Below are 20,351 nucleotides of genomic sequence, written 5' to 3'. Positions count from 1 at the left end.
AAAGCCAGAAGATGGTAGCTAGCTAGCTGGTTAGCAGGACATGCTGCTTCAGCATCTCCAAAATACGGAATGAGTGTATTTAATATTTATTGTAGTGACTGGTTGTGCCCAACAGGGGGCCCCCCACACAAATGCAGTGGTGGCAAACACTGCTGTTGTCTACTGGCAGTGAGAGGCCTCAGACATCCCAGGGCTGCATGGGGCTGCTTCTCCCGCGAGCAGCAGCTACACGTTGACGCGCCCCCCCCCCCGGTCGCCGGGATACTGTTAATAACCTCACATTTTTTGCATATTTCAGATGTCTAAGCCCCGCCTCCCAGAATAGACACATTTCAGACATCCTAATGGCATATAAAATCCTCCTTGGGGTGCTAATTTCACCCCCTGCAGCAGTATGGCATGAATCGACCCTCGCTGCGGGCAGATGTTGAGTGATTGAGCTGGCGCTGCCATCACAGCCGAGGCCGTTGGGCCCAGTGACCGACTCCCGCCAGCCCGATCACGCGTACGCCAGCGAGGGCTCCATTCATACGGACTAATGTCACTAGTCCATTATGACGCGTCTTTGATGTGGGAAGCCTTCATCAAACCCAGGGCTGCTCATTAATTCCTAAGCTCTCATAAAAAGGCGAGATCTGTGCTTGAAATAATGATGGATTTATAAGACCTCGTGGTATTTTCCAGGCGAACAGCTGAAGCTTTTAGCAGTTAAACGCTGAATTGGATCAGTTTGGCTCCGCCATTGTCGCCGTATTACAAAATCCTGAATTGTAAATCTGCTTCCCCTTTGGGAGTAGAACAAGTAAATACATGATTATAGAGGGACAGTCATTACTGAACAGTCGATGACTGTATACACTGAACAGAATAAGGAGGAGATGCACTGGAACACTGGAAAATGCATGATACCAGTATAAATAAAAATGAAAAGATGCGTTCAAGCTATTTGGCACATGGGAGAAAATAATTAGCATAAATGATATAATCTGTACAAAGCAGTGTCAGCGTCAGCACATGGCCCGCAGTGTCCGAGACCCCTGTGTGACACGGCGTGACCCCACAGAACCTCAAGATGCAAACTTGGGCAGATTATCCAAATAAAGGGGAGACCGAGGATTCGAGGGGGGAGCCGTAGCCCCAGGGCCTAGGAGACGGAGGAGATGAGGGGGGAGACGAGGAGGAAACCGCTGGCCCAGGGTTGAGGAGAAGAGGGGGGAGCCACCACCCCAGGGCCAACAAGACGAGGGGGGAGCCATCGACCCAGGGCCGAGGAGATGAAGGAGACGAGGTGGGAGCCGTCGCCCCAGGGCCGAGGAGAAGAGGGGGGAGCCGGAGCTATGAGGCTGAGCTGGGCTCGGCGACGACGGGGCCATGTGGAGGATGTTTTATTTACATTCGCGCACAATCCAGCTTTTCACCACATCCCTGTAGCGACTTGCCTTAGGCCTCGGCACGGCACACGGCGGGCCTGGCCACTGCCACGGCGACGGCGACCTAAACGTCTCGCGCAGACGGACTCAAAGGTCCGTTTGTACGTGAGAAGCGGACGGCAGCCAAAAACGGGACAGAGGACAGTAGGATGAATGAATGAGTGTCTCCACACACAGCCCTGTAAACAGCCCCCCACCCCCCGCCAGAAAAACAAAGGGCACGTCAGGGGAAGACAGGCACTGGCCAGTGAGGTCTATTCCCACCCCGGGGAGGGGGGGCATGTGCCTCTCAAGCCCTCAAACCCTTTATTCCTGGCTGGCCCGCCCCCACGGGGCGCCCCTATGGGATTATTCCAAACTAGGGCAGCGTGACCCAGGCCTGCGGCCTTGGCACTCTCTCCCCCTGTTACGTCAGCCTGGCATTGTGGCCGTCGGGATGCCCGCGGGTGCGTGCCAGCAGCGCCCCAGCCTGCCTCTTTCAATCATCTTTGTCTCGTTGGACCGGGGCCGGGGCAGGAGGCGGCTTTGCTCCGGTGATTAGCCACGCCTGGCATTCGGAGTCCCTGTGGGAAGCGGCAGGCTCCACCGGGGAATACGAATGAGACTGACCCCTCCGCCGGGCCCGATCAGACCGGGACTCACATTCTCTTCCGGAGCCATCCATCAGGTGCTGCATGCAGTCCTCGCCTGAGGACCACACTGCAATCGTGCTGGGAGGCATTTTAAAAGGCTCTAATTTGCAGCCATGCAGACGGCCTTTGAGAGGCGCTCTGGTCGGCCGTAGCGCGGTAATTAAGCGGCGCGTGAAAGGATGCAGCCTGGAGGCTGAGGACAAGGTCACGGTGACGCAGGGCTGGCAGCACAGACGGCTGCTCAGAATCAGCCAACACCATCCATCAGCATGCTATAGATTCTCCCAGATTGATTTCTTACCCATAATGCTCCACTGCATCTAACATTTGTCTGATGTAGTAACAGAAAGCAGGGAGAAAAAGCCCTTTGAAAGCCAACCTAGCATTCAGTTCAAAATGAGCTTTTCACATAAACATTAGAAATGGGATCTGTGTGATTTAAACGTGCACTAGTGATGACTTGTTTATGCCACTAGTGATCGATTGAGGGGCTCATCTGTGAGAATGATGCGTCCCACCTCGCACTACGTTTTCTTGTCTGCACTTTTCGCACCTCACTGCTGTACGCAAAAGAATTTCCCCCTGGGGGATCAATAAAGTTTTCATCTTATACACCCAGAACAAACCAGGCAGGGCTGGATTATGTGGGTTTAGGAGAGAGACGGCTCTTAGAACAGAGGCCCAGCCCGGTGCCCTTGGTAGCCTTTCCATTTCCTCACCCCCGCAAGTGCCTGACGGATGTGAAATGAGACGCCTCATGCACTCCTGTCCCGTCAGACAGCCAACCGCTGGGGACGCCGTGCGGCGCGAGACGGAGATCCCCGCGAGATCTGCTTGTATGACTGCCTTGTGTTGGCTGGCACGCGGTCGCATGCTGCGATGCAATAGAGCAAGCAAGCCCTCCCCCCAGTGCTCCGGGAGCAAACCCCAGCGCATGCCGCTGGCCCTCTCTGCGGCAATGGGGCCGACTAGCGCCAATATAAGCTTTCAGCATAATGACTCGGTCTTGCATTATATTTCCACCAGCAGCGCATTAAACGTGGGAGGTGTCCTACTTCACGCTGAAGTTTATGAAGCTCATTACCACGCGTACGAGTTCTCAAACACTCCCATCTAAGGAAAGCGTGACGATCTGAGCGAACGGCCCAGAGCCAGTTATCTACCGCCTTAAGGACAGACTTTGCCGATAAGACACGCATTCACCGATTCCTTTTTATTTTTGCAAAACTAGCACGTCTGTCATGGGCTTCTCTCGCCTGTAAAGGCGGCAGGTTTGCCAAAGGGGATCAAAGTTCGATAAGAAATCGACGCGCCGTCAGTATAATCGGCGATCAAAGTGCACATTCCTGTCAGGAAGCCGGATGCTCCTCACGACGGGAGATAGGAAAGAGTGACAGGAGAGTGGAGGAGTCTGCAGGCGGCCCCCAGGAACGGGGGCTCAGCATAAACGGTGAGGTACCCCGGCAGAGGCGGTCACTGTTGGGCTGGGCGATCACAAGAGACATGGCAGCTCCTCTGCAGATTAACACGGAACCCGTCATGCGTTCGTCGTGCCCCGTCAGACAGCATCTGAGGCTCATCACTGGGAGGGCCCGAGTGCCCCCCCCCTCCTGGGGTCCATCCTCAGACCGCAGGACAGAGTCAAGATGAAGCGAGAGATCACAGAGATCACTCGGCACACTGCACAGCTCTCCAACACGCCGCAAGGCACACGCCTGGTGCGTGTTCACACATACGCAACACACACGACATGGGCAGACAGAGACACCAGAGACGACTTGGATGCTTGAAATGGAAAGCAAAAACCAACATTTTATTGCACTTAAGAAAATAAAAATCCTAAATAAATCAAACGAGACAATCCCTTTTGTTTGTTTATTGATCTTCCTGTCGGTTATGAGGCAGTAAGATGAACTGGAAAACAAAAAAAAACCTGTAACATCTGAAGGTGGTGATTCTCTTTAAACCAGGTGATAAATTAGAACAAGTGGACGGCGCAGAGCGAGCGGGCGGACGGGCGCGGCCTTGAATGTGCAGCGCGGCACCACTTTCACAGTTCGGCTGAAGTCCCATGGCCCTCCAGGAGCGAGGCATGTCGTTTGGCTATGTCGCGCGGTGCCAGCATGCTGGGGGGGTCGGCATGTCCCCCGCAGTCACATGTCCCATGGGTTAATACTCTCCGCTCGGCTCTGGAAGCAAAGTCGGGCTTTGTCACGGGGGTGAAACGGGACGTATGTGGGAAGCAGTGCCTGAGTCAGCATAAGCACTGCCTCCACTTTGGGGGGGCGGGTCCTGCCTCCCCCTCCCCCCATTCCATCTCCACAGTCCGCAAGGTGTAGTCTCCTTAGAGAGCAGGCAGAAAGCACGTCGTTCCAGGGAATGTGTTTACAGCCTGCACAGGGACACAGACACAAACACGGACACACGCACGCACGCACACACACACACAGTAAATAAACGTGCACATCCTCCTGGACCCAGCGGACCTCGGGATCTCGCACCCAAACCCACCTGCACTCAGGAGGCACAGCTGGCTCAAGGTTACATTTAATGTTTCTCAGTTTTAAAAAGTCCAAACAAGATCAGAAAATTTCATCTGGGACTAAAACGTCTCAGCAGTAAAGGTCACACATCTCCACCATTTAGCAGCATGAATACAGTTTGGCCACTGGGGTACAGTACGGGGGGGGGGGGGGGGGTGAATTCCCATGAGCTCAAAGAGCTGTCACAGAGGACACAGCACACAGCACTCTATGTGGGGGGGGGGGGGGGGGGGGCTGTTAATACTGTGATTGTGGCTGGCAGCGGATTGGTGAAACCTTAAGCAAGTCTGATGGGACAGTAAGACCCCACAGCACGTGTCAGATGGAGAGAGTGTGGTGGCCCCACCCCAACAGGGTCATGTGATTGTTGCCCTGCTTTTGGTGACCCCCCCCCCCACCCATCCCGCCAAGTAGCTTTTTTCTCCCCTTTACAACACTCTATGTTACTTTAATTATTATATTACACTAGTTAGCATACTGCGACGGCCCCCCACTCCGTCCCCACTGCGCTGAGCGACCCCATGCCCCCGCCGGCTCACCGGACGAGTCCCCTGCAGGGCCCCCCTCACGCCGGCTCCGCCATCCCCACCTCCCCCGCCTCAGGCCGACGCCTTTCCGGGGGACACGGGCCACTCCGCTGCAGGGACCCGGCCCTTATTCCGAGGGTGGGGGCTGGAGGACGGACCCCATGGAAAAGCCCGGCCCAGAGACCCCGCCGGTCCCCGCGGGGCCTCACTTCATGTCCACGTCAAAGTCCAGCACCAGCAGCTTGGTCTCCTCGGTGCCGTTCCGGCTGCCCACGGCACACACCAGCTTAGTGTTGGAGGCGCGGATGCGCCACACCACGCCGCCGCTGCCGCCGCTCTCCAGCGTCACCAGGTTGCGGATGAAGTCCCCCGTCCGCAGGTCCCACAGCTTCACCGTGCCGTCGTCCGAGCTGGTCACCACAAAGTTCTTGTTAAACTGCAGACACGTCACGGCACTCTGGTGCTTGTGGGGACCTGGGCAGGAGAGACGAGCTGTGAGACCTTCCTGCGTGTCGCCGCACGGCAAGGGAACATCACCACCGCCCCCCTCGCTGCGTCTTTCAATCCCAGAATGCAGCAGGAAACAGCCGGAAGGACCCCCCCCCCCAGATCAGCACAATCTCACAGTAGACCAGTAGCACAGTAGACCAGTACAGGTGACCTAGTCTTACCAAAACAGCAAGCCGATGCGGTATTATACCGACTAACAGTCCGGGGACAGAAACTCAGTGAACAGACTGTTTAAAATTACATTCAAAGTCATTTAAATTTCATTTTTAAAATGTGCTCAGATGCAGACACTTTAAGAAACCCTTTCCTGGTCCTAAAGCCCCGCGGATAAGTGACCGCCGCGGGTTCCGGGCTCAAACACAAAGTCACACAAGGCTCACGCAGAACCCGATCCGGCGAGTGACCTGGAGACGGCTCTGTCAGAGATTAAAGCTCCTAATCAGCATCTTTCTGCTCCGTAAACAGCATGGTAATGACGGCTTAATTATTAACCCTCCTTTGTTTATAATTAATCAGGGAACACAGCATTGTCACTGCTCAGGCTGGCCGCGCCCTGCTGGCCAATCAGAGAGCAGACCATCGAGGATGCCCGGGCAGATTCCCGCGAGCAGAGACAATGACCTCATAACGACCCCTGTGTGTCCGCACGGTGCAGACCTCATGACCTCACACAGAGGGCCATTTACGTGGCGGCTTTCGCGCTGAGCATGCAGGGGGGCCCACAGCGACCCGTCACACGCAGCTGGCGGCTGCTCCCCCACCCTCCCCCACCTCCCCCCTGCTGGGTGTTTCCCGTCCAGAGTGAGAGCATGACCGTGAAGACGACGAGCTTTCAGGCTGAGCTGACGCTGCAATGCCCCGAATCAGAATCAGAACCAGAACCCAGAGCCCCCCCCACATCAAACATTAAAAGGCACCCAGCAGTGAAATCACACCCCCTGTAAAAAATACCCAGGAATGCCAGCCAGCTGTGACATCAATGCAAAATCTGCTTTTTATTAAACAAAAGCATGTGATGCCTAAAAGGAGGAAGGAATGTGGGCGGGCGATGCCCCTTCCCGGCCTCATGGACACGCGTGTGCGATCCGCAGACACTGCGCACACGCTAAACACGGCCCAGGAGACTCACCCTGCAGCGTCTGCAGACACTGGCCCGTCTTGATGTCCCAGATCTTGACGGTGGAGTCGGCGTTGCCCGACACCAGGATGTTGTCCCTGAGCTCCATGCCGCTGGTCAGCGACTGGTGGCCCGTCAGCGTGTGGATGCAGTTGCCCGTCTCCACGTCCCACACCCGGATGGACGTGTCCAGGGAGCCGCTCACCACATGGACACCGTCAAACTGCGGGGGCCACGGCGAGACGTTAGCAGGCTGCCGGGTGCCGCGCAGAGCCCGGCCCGGCCCGGCCCCATCCCACGGCCCCCCCACCTGCAGCGAGTAGACGCGGTTGGTGTGGCCCTGGAGCGTGTGCAGGCAGGTTTCCGTCTCGGGGTCCCACACCTTCACCATGAAGTCGTAGGCCCCGCTGACCACGCGCCGCCCGTCGTACTGCACGCAGCGCACTGCCGCCACGTGGCCCATCAACACGTGCAGGCACTGGCCTGTGTCGATGTCCCAGACGCGCAGGGTGGCGTCCCGCGATCCACTCACCACCCTGGGGGGAGGGCAGGGGGCAGGGGGCAAGGTCAGTGACGAGGCGCAGCGGACGAAGAAGAAATCTCACACCCCCCCCTAGGGCAAACCCTGAGGGACTGAGCTGAGTATACTCAGAAACGCCATCAACCGGGCCCGTAACAGCCCCCCCGCTCCCGCCCGGCCCCCGCACCCGCACCATGAGCACCCCCCTCGCGGCCTCACCTCTTGTCGTGCAGGTGCATGCAGCGCACGGTGGACGTGTGCCCATACAGAGTGTGGATGCACTCGCCCGTTTCCGCGTTCCAAACCTTCAGTGTCCGGTCTGTGGAGCCGCTGATGATGATGTTGTCCCTCATCTGGGAGGACCACACACCCCCGGTGTGGCCCACCAGCGTCCGTAAGCACTGCGGGGGGAGAGCAGGTGAGCATGGTGATGGGCTGTGGCAGCCCAATCGGCATTAAACCCCAATCAATTTGAGCGGCTCACCACACACACGATGATGGCAAACAGAGAGTGAGTGGCAGTGAAACCTGCAAATCGTATCTAGCCCCGCCCCATGACCTTCTGATTGGCTGCTTCAGCAAGGTCCCGGCTGGGGACGATTAAGCACCCAGAGAGTCACCCGGCCATAGAGGACGACCCCATGCTGCAGTGACAATCTCTACGACACATACGATCACATATGAACTGCAGCTCAATTCTGTTTCCTCCACATATACTGTGGGAATGAAACTCGATCCCAGGATTCCAGGCAGCTCTCCGCCCCCCCGTAACCTCGACGCTCCTATCACAGTCCGCATGGTTTTCCAGAGAGTCTGATGCTCCGTTCCGGCTGAAAATGTGATGAGGATCACAGGAGCAGCGCCTGATTATTACCAAGCCCCAACTCAGGTTACAGTGAGAGTCGGAGGGAAAACCCCCGGAGACCCCGCGGGCGAGAACGGCTCCTGCACACTGCATTCTGCTGACCTGCGGGTCTCCAGCTTCACTCCAATCAGCAGGAAGCGCTGCTTCCAAAGGTGAAGAGCCAGGGAAGGCAGGAATGGGGTCATACTGAGCCGAGACGAGACAAGGGCGTGATCCCAGCAGGGCAAATATTTAACAGGCTAACAGTGAAACTGGGCCCAGGAATGCGAGGTGAGGCACGTTTCCCCGGAGACAGGAAATACTGGGCCAGTGAGCGAGTGGCTGGGGGCGCCGTCCTTCTGGACACGGCGATGAGCTTGACGTGCCGGGAGGTACTGGTGCACCGGTGCCGCGTCAAGGAAGGCGTCAATCCGGCAGTGAGAGCAGCGTGCTGACCCAGCAATGCTGGGGGGGGAGGGGGGGCGGCAAACGAGGGCGAAACTGGCGGAGCCTCTCGGCAGCAGAGGAATGTGCACCGAAACTGCGGGCAGACGGGCAGGCGAGAGAGGGAGAGAGAGAGATACAGTGAGCAAGTGAGAGAGGGGGAGAGAGAGAGCAGGCAGTGAGAATGTGAGAGAGGGGGAGAGAGAGAGCAGGCAGTGAGAATGTGAGAGAGGGGGAGAGAGAGAGCAGGCAGGTGAGAGAGCAAGTGAGAGGAAGAGAGCGAGCGAGTGAGAGCAGGCAGGCACACACGTGTGGAGAGGGAGGGAGACCGAGCACACACACACGCACACACGCGCACACACACACACGCGCACACACACACACGCGCACACACACACACACACAGTCGCCCCTAGCATCCAATCCCAAATGGGGCTGCCAGAGGTTGAGCGCCGCCCTCTCTGTGGGGAGCCGCCGGTGTAGATCCAGCAGGCCACAACGCACACGCTGCATGCAGATTCAGACTGAAGGGCATCTCCACCATAGAGGGAGTATGGGGGGGGGGCACTTCACTTCCCATCGCATGGGTTGTGGGGGTGTGTTTGTTCTCTCGGACATCAAAACATCAAGCAGGCAAGAACATGGACAAAGCCATCCAATGGGAGAGCTGCCTGTGGGTGTCCTGCAGGGCGGCGACGTTACACCACATTAAAACCCAGTGGGGCACTGGAGGGGCAGCCAGAACAGAATGGGATACCCATCACTCCACTGACCAAAACGACAAACCCTCCCACCCCCCCATCCCCAAAAGGGCGATGTATCGTACACCAAGGCGGCTACTAAAGGAACCACTAACACACAGAAACGACCCCCCCCCCCCAAATGAGGGGCTGGATGTGAACCAATAGCATGCAGCAGCGCCCCCATCTGACCAGTGCTTACCTTGCCGGTGATGGCCGACCACACCTTCAGCGTGTTGTCGTCCGAGCCGCTGACCACGCGGTTGCCACAGAACTGCAGGCAGGTGATCACATGGTCGTCGTGACCTTTGAGCACCTGGGGGAAACACAGCGGGGGCTGTAACATGGGCAGGGAACGTAAGGGAGGGGGCTCCGGGGCAGCGTCTGGAAAGATCTGAGGCTAACCACAGGGGCGCCGCGGGGACGTGTAGAGCAGAGGGGGGAAATGCCCCCCCCAGCCAGCTAGTTAGCTCTATGTTCCAAACAACCAGCCCGGGATCCTGGACAGCGTGATACTGCGAATGATACTGATAAAACTACTAGTCCTCCTGGCCTCAAGGAGGCAGTGTAATAAAAAATTGCATGTATTTCAAAAGTTACCTTGGGAGGTTTAAGATCCCCCCTCCTCCAGTTAGTGTCCACCCTGTGTTGCCTGATGTAAGCGCTCTTCCAAGGGCTGTGGGTGAAGCCAGGTTTGACTGTTTTTCTCCCCTTGACGTGCAGGGGCTTGTCGATGCCTGTCAGGACAGGGGGGGGTGGGGGGGGGGGGGAATCAGACCATCCTGTGTGTGCTGCAGTGTTCCAGAGGCAGCTGTGTGGTGAGTATGTATGCGTGTGGGGATGATACGGCCCCCACCTTCCTCCCTGCACTTCTCCCTCCACAGCAGGTTGTCCTCAGCCAGAATGCGCCAGTAGCGGCAGGTCTGAGCTGCCTGCAGCAGGTCTTTGGGTTCCAAGAAGGAAAGAACGTAGAGGGCCAGCTGGGAGGGGAAGGGGGAGGGGGAGGGAGAGGCGGTCAGCAGCAAGCAATGTACCCGGCCCACACCCCCCACCCCCCTGAGAGGGTGGCCCGTCCCATTAAGGGATCCGCCCGGCCAATCCCACCCCCTACAGGGCGGCCCGTCCCTTTAAGGCATCCGCTTGGCCCAGCCCAGCCCACCCCCTACAGGGCGGCCCGCCCCTTTAAGGCATCCGCTTGGCCCAGCCCAGCCCCCCTTCAGGTCAGCCCGTCCCCTTCAGGGTGTCCATCCACCCACCTCGCCCTACACCTGGCCTGTCCCCTTTTAGGGCATATGACTGGCCTGCCCCTTTAACACATCCAGCCACACAGACATTAAGGTCCTAGCAGCTTAAAACTGCATAATTTTAGTTGACTGTAAACAGTACAAGACCAGCCTAGGAGAAAGTAGCTCTGAGTCTCTTTGGCAGGAGCCCATCCCCCCCACCCCCTGCAGGGGGCACCGTAACACCTTGGCCCCTCACCTCTTTGGGCAGCAGGGAGATGAAGTCGCGCTGGAACTGCGGCTCGATCACCTGCATCATGTGCTTGACCTGCGTCGGCTCGCAGCTGTCGATGAGCTCGTCCAGCGCCAGCAGCTTCTCCGTGCCACTCCAGCTCTGTGGAGCCACACACAGTCAGTCTCTCCGGCCCCCGGGGGCCACACACAGTCAGGCTCTCCAAAGTGAGCACCAGACCGGAAAGACCCTCATCACTGATACTGTGGGGGGGTGCAATTCAGTTAATTATGCAACTGGGTCCCACTTGGCAGCCCGTTTTCATTAACGACATGGGGCTACCACCTCCCTGGCCTAAAGAAACAGCCCCCACCTCCCCACTGGACATTGGAAATGGCATCGCCCCCAGCCTGCAGAGCTCAGCACAGAGCAGAGGCCGTGATGCAGACAGAAAGGTCACGTCTCATAGGGGCCCAACAGCAAAATATAGGACGTAGCGGAAAGTTCAGCCGGCCTGGGTGCGGCGGGCACATGCAGAGCCCAGAAAGAGCCAGAGTGACACCAGAGCGGCCAAGGGACCGAGGGCCCAACCAAAAGGATCTAGGGGGGGGGGACACCTCAGGATTAGCTGGCCAATAACATCTGTGTACAGAGACGACTGTCGCTCCCATGGTCCTGCTACAGAGGGTGGGAATGCTGACGGAGCTGAACACAGAGTGGACGCACTGCACTCCAAAACGTGGTGAAAGAGGCCGGCACTTAGCCATCGGCATAGACTGTGGCCCCCCATCACTACTGCAAAGCAGACGGAGGTGGGGTGGCGGTGCGCAGACCTGAAAGGTGCGGAGCCAGTCCTGCAGCCCTGAGGGCGGGGGAATGGAGGTGATGCGGCGGCGCTGCTGCCCCTGGCCGTTGGCGGCTCGCAGGTCCTTGAAGGTGGTGGGGGTGGCCGGGTAGATGCCTGCGGGGCTGCAGGGGTGGGGGGGGGACAGCCGTGTGAAGAGCGCACCCAAACACACTCATGCACAGGCAGACACTGAGATCTGCTGTTCACACAGGTGGGCACGTCACCAGCCACCTGAGAGTACGTTGAAACTCTGACAGGTCAATAAAGAACCTGGTGAGCTTTTCCACTGCACCAGGTACTGTACTTTGGGAACTACTGCTTTTCCATTGACTTCCAGTCGACTACCAGTACCAAAAGTCCCAAACCAGCTGGGGTACTTCTTTGGTACTTTGGAGTGAAATGCTTTTTTTGTCGATTGGTTATGCAAATACCCTGCCTCTGAAACATAATACACTGTTTTGAACTCGGAGAATAATGATAAACGAAGTGGAAAGAAAAAAAAAAAAACAAGCAAACAAAAAAATTATATATACACACACACACATACACACACACACACACACACACACACACAGCAGAGGTAAAACTTTACACTGATTTTTATACATATAAGAATCTATAAAGGAACAATAATTAGAAACTGCAAAGCTTGCTACGTTTTTTTTCCTATGACAGAGTAAGAGTAAAAATATTTTAGCATAACTTCAACTCCTTGCGCTATAATAATATTATGATTAAGAATTAAAAGTAAGAAAAGCCCTGATCTTAATCTAGCTGCCTAGTAATGAAGAATTGTATGTGCATAACATGCGATGTTGGTATTAATGTTGCACATTGCCAAGTTGTAAATTATACTACAGCCATTTTTCAAAATCAGTATGAAATACCCCACCTCGAGTTGTAATGTCAATCGGTACCAGTTTTTATGCCAGTGGAGAACCATCGCCTTAAAGTACCATATTTTTGGTACTTCGATGAGGTACCAGAAGTATGGTAGCTGGTGCAGTGGGGAAAAAACCCGCACACAGCTTTTGGGCAAAGACGAATGAGACGGCACACCTGGGGCTCACAGGTGGGGCGGTTTCAGATCAAGGGACCTAACAACATGCTTTCCATTGCCACCCGGGCACTGTGAGTTAGGCACTGAGGCCTGTTTATGTGGGCGGGGCCTGCTTATGTGGGCGGGGCCTGCTTATGTGGGCGGGGCTATTACCTTGGGTATTCCGAGCCTTTGCAGGGCTTTTTTCCTGAAGGGAAAGATCGGACCTCGGGGCCATGGTCCAACTTCCTCTTCATCTGCAAAACAAAAGGGGGGGGGGGATGAAAGGCCGGGGGGCTGAGAGACAAGCCAGTATCTAAACACCCCTCCCGAGCAAAACAGCATGACCCGGAGAGGCCAGTAAGGACAGGTAGAGCTGGACAAAGACGCTGGCTAACAGAGGCCCGCCATCCGCCAGGGGCGTGAGGGGCACAGGACAAACACGCAGACCAAGCATGCCTGCATGATGCCACACAAAAGCAGGCACGGCGTGCTATGCCGTCCCGAGAAAAGAGCTCTGCAGCAAAGCCAGTTTCAGAATGACGCACCTCTGCAAGGGTGGTAGGGGGAGGGGGGCCGGAGACCTGCAGGACTCACAGAAATATAGCAACCCCTCCCACCTACACATACACACAAATCCATTCCTGCGCCAACAGACAAGCCTTTTACGCCCGTGCTTCTAATCCAGGCAAATTAAAAGCCTTTCCCTTTCTAGGGAATTACTGGAGTACCATCTTCAGGGAAAAGCCCTGCCACGGGAACGCAGAGACAGAGCAGGGAAGGCCGGATTTGGCCAGTGACCAGCTAGGTAACCTCCAGAACACACAGGACATTGATTAATATTTGAACAACCCTGACTGGAATGCCAGTCTTTTGTGGGAGAACATCGGGTATCATCGGGTACAGTTTTATGCAGCCTGCCTCAGACACTGGTGCATGTCAGCAGAGTTATATGCACCCTGCCTCAGACATATGTGCATATCAGCAGAATCATACTCATCCTGACTGAAACACAGGTGCATACCAGCACAGCCATATTCACCCTGCCTCGGACACAGATGCGTATACAGGCACATACCAGCAGTCACATGGCTCCAAACGGGCTGCAAGGTGCGGAGGAGCTTAGACCGGTTTTGCACGCAGAGCAGCAGCTGCGCCTCGGTGCAGAAAAAGCTGCAGGCCCGCAGGCCACAGCGCAAACGAGACAGCATTCTGGGGAAAAAGGGAGCCTCAGGACGCTATAATGAGGGGGAGGCGACCGGGCAAGATGGGATCTGCCCCCACTGCAGTGAATCCGCTGCCGTCGTCCTACTGGGGAGATCCTGTCTGACAGGTGTTGGCTGGACCCGGATCTCCATAAGCAGACCCCCCCCCCCCCCCTCGTGACATGGAACAGCCATAAAAAATGGGAGGGGGCATCACAAGGGCAAAGCCAGCCAGCCCTGCAAGATTCCACTCTGTGAGCAAAGTCCAGTGGTGTAAGGAGATATATATATATATATATATTTTTTTTATTATTATTATTTTTGGGGGGGTGGGGTGGGGTGAGGCTTGATGAACACATCCGTTAACTTCCCCAGCACATGAACCGGAGGCGTTTATTACCGGAGCCTTGCAGCAGTGGCCATTAGGCACACAAATCATTCAAAAACAACATCCACACCTTCATGCTTTTATTATGACTCAGGGATGCAAATGAGGCGGGGGGGGGGGGGGGGCTCTCCACACTCATTTGAAACAGCCCGTCATGCATGCGGGTCCAATTACCGTATTCGTATAAAATGTTGGGCTTGGCCACTCTTATTTTCTAAAAGCTGTGGATACTGTCCAGCGCCCCCCCCCCCCCTCCCATCCCCTCCCCCGGACCAACCGATCGCTTGCAGCACCGGCCTACAGCTAATTAAAACCACGGCGCGTCTCGGAAATAAAACACCCGCATGAATCCTACGGAAACTGTTCCGGGGAAAGAGCTGGCGATCCACAGTGCGGCTTATGCGCCAATTACTAGCGTGATGAGCAGCGCTGGCATTTCAGACGCGATAAGATGAATGGGGGCAAGCCGGGAAATAAGCAGGGAAATGGGGAGCCCTTCGGCGCGGTCACAGCGCGCAAACAGATGCCCTCCGAATCACGATCGGACTCGGAGCAACGAAAACCACAACTTCGTGTAATCACTTATCTGCATGGATAAACCCAAAGAGGTGGGTTTAGCAGAGCCGCGGAGGGCGCAGTCTCACTCCGGTATGAATGCGGATAAATGCGCCCGGTCCCCGCGCCGGCACGGCGAATCCGGTACCGGTGTCCTTTCTAATTTCTCACACAGTTTTCACGGACAAACACCAATCCGCACCGCGGAAACCCCCGTACACCCAAGGTGGGAGCATCGAGTGCAGATACGGCTTGAAACGGAAAAAAACCTTCTATTTACAGCCCGAAATGCATGGCTATTGATCCGCATGCCGGTGGGATTCACGGTGAGCAAAGCACGCAAAAAAGGCGAACCAGGGTCTCATTGCGTTAAGCAGCATCCGCCTGTTATCGGGGTCGGGGACTCAGGGGAAGCCACTGTCGGGGAATCGGCCGCATCTTCAGCCGATAAGACCCCCCGGACGCACGCAGCCTTGCGAAATGCGGCAGAGAGAGGAGGCGGCCGGGCGGAGTGCCGACTTACTTTATAAAAGATCATCTTTAAAGTGCCGTAGAAACCCATGGCTGCGGTCCGGCGCGGCTCTCTGCGTCTCTGCCGGGTTCAGATGCCGAAGCTACAGCGCAGCTGCCGGTCGAGGGGGGGCGCACTCGGGTACGGCCGGCTCCGGCTGCGGAGCGGACATGCTCGGGCACGTCACCCGGAGAGACTGGGCTGCGGGACCGGAGCTCCGCGGTGCCGCGCCGAGTCACGAAGTCTTCTGGCCACCGGCACCGATGAGCGGGAGGGATCCGAGTAGGGGAGGCACGGCCAAAGGACGGCGAATCCGGGCTTAAAAGGACGGCAAGGACGGGGAGAGGGCGAAGGATCCGGGACCCAGGTATGGAGGGACGCAAGCCAAGAAGACAGCGGAGAAAGACGCCCTTTCGATCCAAGCCTTTCCTCGGCAATCCGGCTGCACCGTCCCCGATGGCAGGGAGGCGAATGGTGCAGTCCGACTTTAAAGGAGCAGAGCGGCTGATATCCGCAAAGCACACTCGACCGAGGCGGAGTGAAGCGACGCCGCCCGAAGCGCCCAACCTGTTGCTGAACCCCGCCCTCCGCGCATCCCCTCCCTCTCTCCCCCTCCGCCCGGCGCTGCGCGGCCCCGCCATGGTGGGAAAATCCCCTCCGCACGGTGCACGCGCAGCGCAGCGCATCGTCGGACACGGCCACCGCTAAACCCGCAGTGTTATGTTTCCCAAGGAAAAGCGTGCATGTTACATGACGTTAGTAAACACACATGCTGTGGTGGACAACAAACTGCCCTTGTCGCTGTCTGCTCTTGGGTTTGGTCCCTAAACCCCAAAGGAACCGTGCTTTGAAGGCACATACCTTTTCGTGTATTGATTCTGCACCGTGTCATAGTGACGATCTTAAACCGGGCGTGAGAGCTAAACCTGATTTCCACACAGCACGCCCCCCCCCCATTTTCACAGAAAATAAACACGTTTTGATTATACCGGTTGGCGTGGTCTGAGTTAAACGAGAACCGCATATGCTACATTTCAAAAGCTGCCAATGAATAAAAGTTAAACGGCAGGTCTGGTTGGAGCAGTAATGAGTCATTAGCGGGATTTAGCGTGTTTTCCATGATTCCGCTCACAGTGTTGCAGAGCCATGCTGCCCCTGACAGATGTCCTCCCTGCTCTCCTACAAGCTTCTCCCGCCAATAAACCTCCCCTCCCTTTGTCACCTTGCATACTTCACCCAGACTAAATACCTGCTTGCCAAAACACAGGATTTGAAAAACTTAATTCACAGCCTTAGGCTACAAAACCGGCAGGACTGGCCTGGAAATCTGACACTGAGATTGCAGGTTTGCATCCGTCAGTATGCGCAAACCCCTGAGAATCTCATTAATCCACACACACCTCCCTCAGACTCGCATGCTCCATCAGCCTGCTCAGCATGGGGTCCGATCAGCCAGGAAGGGCCCTGATTTCCTGGAGAGATGAGCTCCGGTCCCCAGCCTCGATGGGCCCAGTACGAGGCCCCCAGGGAGAGCAACACTGCCCCCCGGTGGGATGCAGAGATCACCATGCCGATGCACGGCAGCTACTCACTATGCAACGTCGCTAATGCCACAGTCACGGTGTAGACGGCGAGCGAAAACCAGTGTGCAGTCTGTACCGCCCGCTAATGAAGTTCCTGAGTCAAGTCTGAGGTCCCTGAGGGACGAATCCGAGCAAAGTCTCAAGTCTTTAAATCAGAGTCCAAGTCAAGTATGAAGTCACTGCTTCCAGCTTAATATGTATCCAAAGCCTTTCCTTCTTTTGAACTGCATCCAGTGCAATATCTAATAAGGGCTATTAGTGTAAGAACCACAGTGACAATACCATTTAAGCACAATGCCAAAATTCAAAATGAAGAACAAACACTGTATGTTTAAAGAAAAGGGGTATTTTTTCACTTAAACAGACACATTCATTCAAGGTGTGAAAGGTACCAGCACCTTATGTACAGATTAATGCCGGAAGCCAATAAATTATAAAGTAACGGCACTGAGAGCTGCAAGTACTTTGCTGGCTTGCATAGTGCAAACAGAAAGGCATCATCCAAAATGTGCTCAAAACTCAATGACATCAAGCAATGACATCGTGCAGAAAAGCTGGTTTCCTGACCTGACTTCCTGTATGGTGTCTAGTTCTGATCAGCATCAAAACATTAAAAAGAAGCCCTGTTAGTGCTTTGCTGCTTTTTCAGACTGTAAATACATTTCACTGAATTTCTCAAAATGTGCAACTTGCGAAATTCTGTGCGCTTTTGTTTTTTTGGTGGAAAAATGTTCATAATTTGGCAAAACAGCAAGCACAGTAATTTTTAAAATTAAACTACCAATTCAACATCAGCAGCAAGTAAAACCAGCGACAGTGATGCATTAGGCTGTTTACGGTACAGGTTCACGTTGCATGAACGTGCCACGGGGTCTTCTGCTGCCTCTCGCCCAGTCACTGTATTTTTCCCTGAGTCATGGCTCTCTGTGGTCGTGAGTCATTCGAACCGCTGCCGCAGTCAAATACCTTGACAGAAAAATGTATAGCTGCATGTCCGAAGTGGCCATTTTTATGCAGACTATGTTTTATGTTCATCTGTACTAAATATGAGATGTTTTGCTGTTCTGATCTTATCTGCAGCGCAGCTTAGCAAAAATCACACGCGAAATGCGGAAAGATGCGCTACATTCAAAACATTGACAGCTATAGTAAGAATTGTGGAGTTTGCATGATTCCGTGGTAATTTCTGCTGGGGGGCTAGGCCTGGTCTTCGTTTCCCCGGCAACCTGGCAGACACACACCACAGTCCCCCAAGCCCATAGGCGCGGGATCCTTATCCCGGCTGTCCCGGCGCTCTCGGAATGCCCGGAATGAGGCCGGGCCCATTGTCGCGGACCGTTTGAGGTGCCGTGCCGAGCCGGCGGATTATCAAGCACATGACCTGAGCCAGGGAGGCACAGAAGGGCCAAGAGCAGGAGCAGCTCGTCCAATCAGGGAGGCGGACAGGGTGGGTAACATGTAAGACTGCAGCAGGGGCCTATGAATCAGCCACAGTGCCGGGTGTCTGATTAATAGCACTAAGTGGCAGCAAACGCCGGGCTGCTGCCCAGCTTCACTCAGTCCCACAGAGCGGCAGAGAGAGGCCCAGCTTCACTCAGTCCCACAAAGCGGCAGAGAGAGTCCCAGCTTCACTCAGTCCCACAAAGCGGCAGAGAGAGGCCCAGCTTCACTCAGTCCACCCAGGCGGCAGAGAGAGGCCCAGCTTCACTCAGTCCCACAAAGCGGCAGAGAGAGGCCCAGCTTCACTCAGTCCCACAAAGCGGCAGAGAGAGGCCCAGCTTCACTCAGTCCCACAAAGCGGCAGAGAGAGGCCCAGCTTCACTCAGTCCCACAAAGCGGCAGAGAGAGGCCCAGCTTCACTCAGTCCACCAAGGCGGCAGAGAGAGGCCCAGCTTCACTCAGTCCACCAAGGCGGCAGAGAGAGGCCCAGCTTCACTCAGTCCCACAAAGCGGCAGAGAGAGGCCCAGCTTCACTCAGTCCCACAAAGCGGCAGAGAGAGGCCCAGCTTCACTCAGTCCCACAAAGCGGCAGAGAGAGGCCCAGCTTCACTCAGTCCCACAAAGCGGCAGAGAGAGGCCCAGCTTCACTCAGTCCCACAAAGCGGCAGAGAGTCCCAGCTTCACTCAGTCCCACAAAGCGGCAGAGAGAGGCCCAGCTTCACTCAGTCCCACAAAGCGGCAGAGAGTCCCAGCTTCACTCAGTCCCACAAAGCGGCAGAGAGAGGCCCAGCTTCACTCAGTCCCACAGAGCGGCAGAGAGAGGCCCAGCTTCACTCAGTCCCACAGAGCGGCAGAGAGAGGCCCAGCTTCACTCAGTCCCACAAAGCGGCAGAGAGAGTCCCAGCTTCACTCAGTCCCACAAAGCGGCAGAGAGAGGCCCAGCTTCACTCAGTCCACCCAGGCGGCAGAGAGAGGCCCAGCTTCACTCAGTCCCACAAAGCGGCAGAGAGAGGCCCAGCTTCACTCAGTCCCACAAAGCGGCAGAGAGAGGCCCAGCTTCACTCAGTCCCACAAAGCGGCAGAGAGAGGCCCAGCTTCACTCAGTCCCACAAAGCGGCAGAGAGAGGCCCAGCTTCACTCAGTCCACCAAGGCGGCAGAGAGAGGCCCAGCTTCACTCAGTCCACCAAGGCGGCAGAGAGAGGCCCAGCTTCACTCAGTCCCACAAAGCGGCAGAGAGAGGCCCAGCTTCACTCAGTCCCACAAAGCGGCAGAGAGAGGCCCAGCTTCACTCAGTCCCACAAAGCGGCAGAGAGAGGCCCAGCTTCACTCAGTCCCACAAAGCGGCAGAGAGAGGCCCAGCTTCACTCAGTCCCACAAAGCGGCAGAGAGTCCCAGCTTCACTCAGTCCCACAAAGCGGCAGAGAGAGGCCCAGCTTCACTCAGTCCCACAAAGCGGCAGAGAGTCCCAGCTTCACTCAGTCCCACAAAGCGGCAGAGAGAGGCCCAGCTTCACTCAGTCCCACAAAGCGGCAGAGAGAGGCCCAGCTTCACTCAGTCCCACAAAGCGGCAGAGTGAGGCCCAGCTTCACTCATCAATCTGAGCGTACAGTCCTTCCCAAAACGCTCAGTGCAGTGCAGCTGAAGCAGAAGACGCCTAGCATGTTACAAGATCTGTGAGGTAATGCCCCCCCCCAATCCACACACCAAAACTGGGCCATGTGAGAAACAGACCGGAAATCCTCTATATACGCCAGCGTTTAATGTGCCACCTCCCCACAGCTGGGATCGAACACGACACATTGATCTGTTAGGCGAATTGGTGTGAGACGCTGCTCCCACTACAGAGTTAAAGACCCGGGACTGATCCCGCCCAGTTTGGCTGAGTCACATATACAGTTAGGCTGTGTGCAGTGCAATTAGGCTGTTGTCACATTGTTCAGTGAAGCACAGACGGGCAAAATGTTGAGGACCTCATTTCTCAATCACAAAAAAAAATAAAAAATAGTTGTAACTGTTACTG

At 55.8% G+C, this 20,351-nt stretch overlaps 1 protein-coding gene across 2 annotated transcripts in view; it reads right to left on the bottom strand.

The window, feature by feature from the left end:
- Positions 1-3,845: 3,845 nt before the first annotated feature.
- LOC111852132 (F-box/WD repeat-containing protein 7) overlaps positions 3,846-20,351 on the bottom strand; it is a 59,822-nt gene continuing 43,316 nt past the window's right edge. Inside the window, exons 1-11 of one of the 2 annotated variants that reach the window (XM_023827695.2) lie at positions 15,320-15,869; positions 12,823-12,905; positions 11,596-11,731; positions 10,790-10,924; positions 10,164-10,287; positions 9,908-10,044; positions 9,510-9,623; positions 7,499-7,680; positions 7,070-7,295; positions 6,772-6,982; positions 3,846-5,606 (exon numbers count right to left, since the gene is read on the bottom strand). In XM_023827695.2, coding sequence (XP_023683463.1) covers positions 5,338-5,606; positions 6,772-6,982; positions 7,070-7,295; positions 7,499-7,680; positions 9,510-9,623; positions 9,908-10,044; positions 10,164-10,287; positions 10,790-10,924; positions 11,596-11,731; positions 12,823-12,905; positions 15,320-15,358 — 1,656 coding nt within the window. In that variant the 5' untranslated portion in view covers positions 15,359-15,869 and the 3' untranslated portion in view covers positions 3,846-5,337. Of the gene's footprint in view, positions 5,607-6,771; positions 6,983-7,069; positions 7,296-7,498; positions 7,681-9,509; positions 9,624-9,907; positions 10,045-10,163; positions 10,288-10,789; positions 10,925-11,595; positions 11,732-12,822; positions 12,906-15,319; positions 15,870-20,351 lie in introns of those variants that run through there. The other variant, XM_023827693.2, reaches the window with a different exon arrangement.

Source organism: Paramormyrops kingsleyae, chromosome 12 (genome assembly GCF_048594095.1).
Source record: "Paramormyrops kingsleyae isolate MSU_618 chromosome 12, PKINGS_0.4, whole genome shotgun sequence".
Classification (NCBI taxonomy): Eukaryota; Metazoa; Chordata; class Actinopteri; order Osteoglossiformes; family Mormyridae; genus Paramormyrops; species Paramormyrops kingsleyae.
Note: the sequence above shows the minus strand (reverse complement) of the source record. Positions and strands in the feature narration are given on the sequence as shown.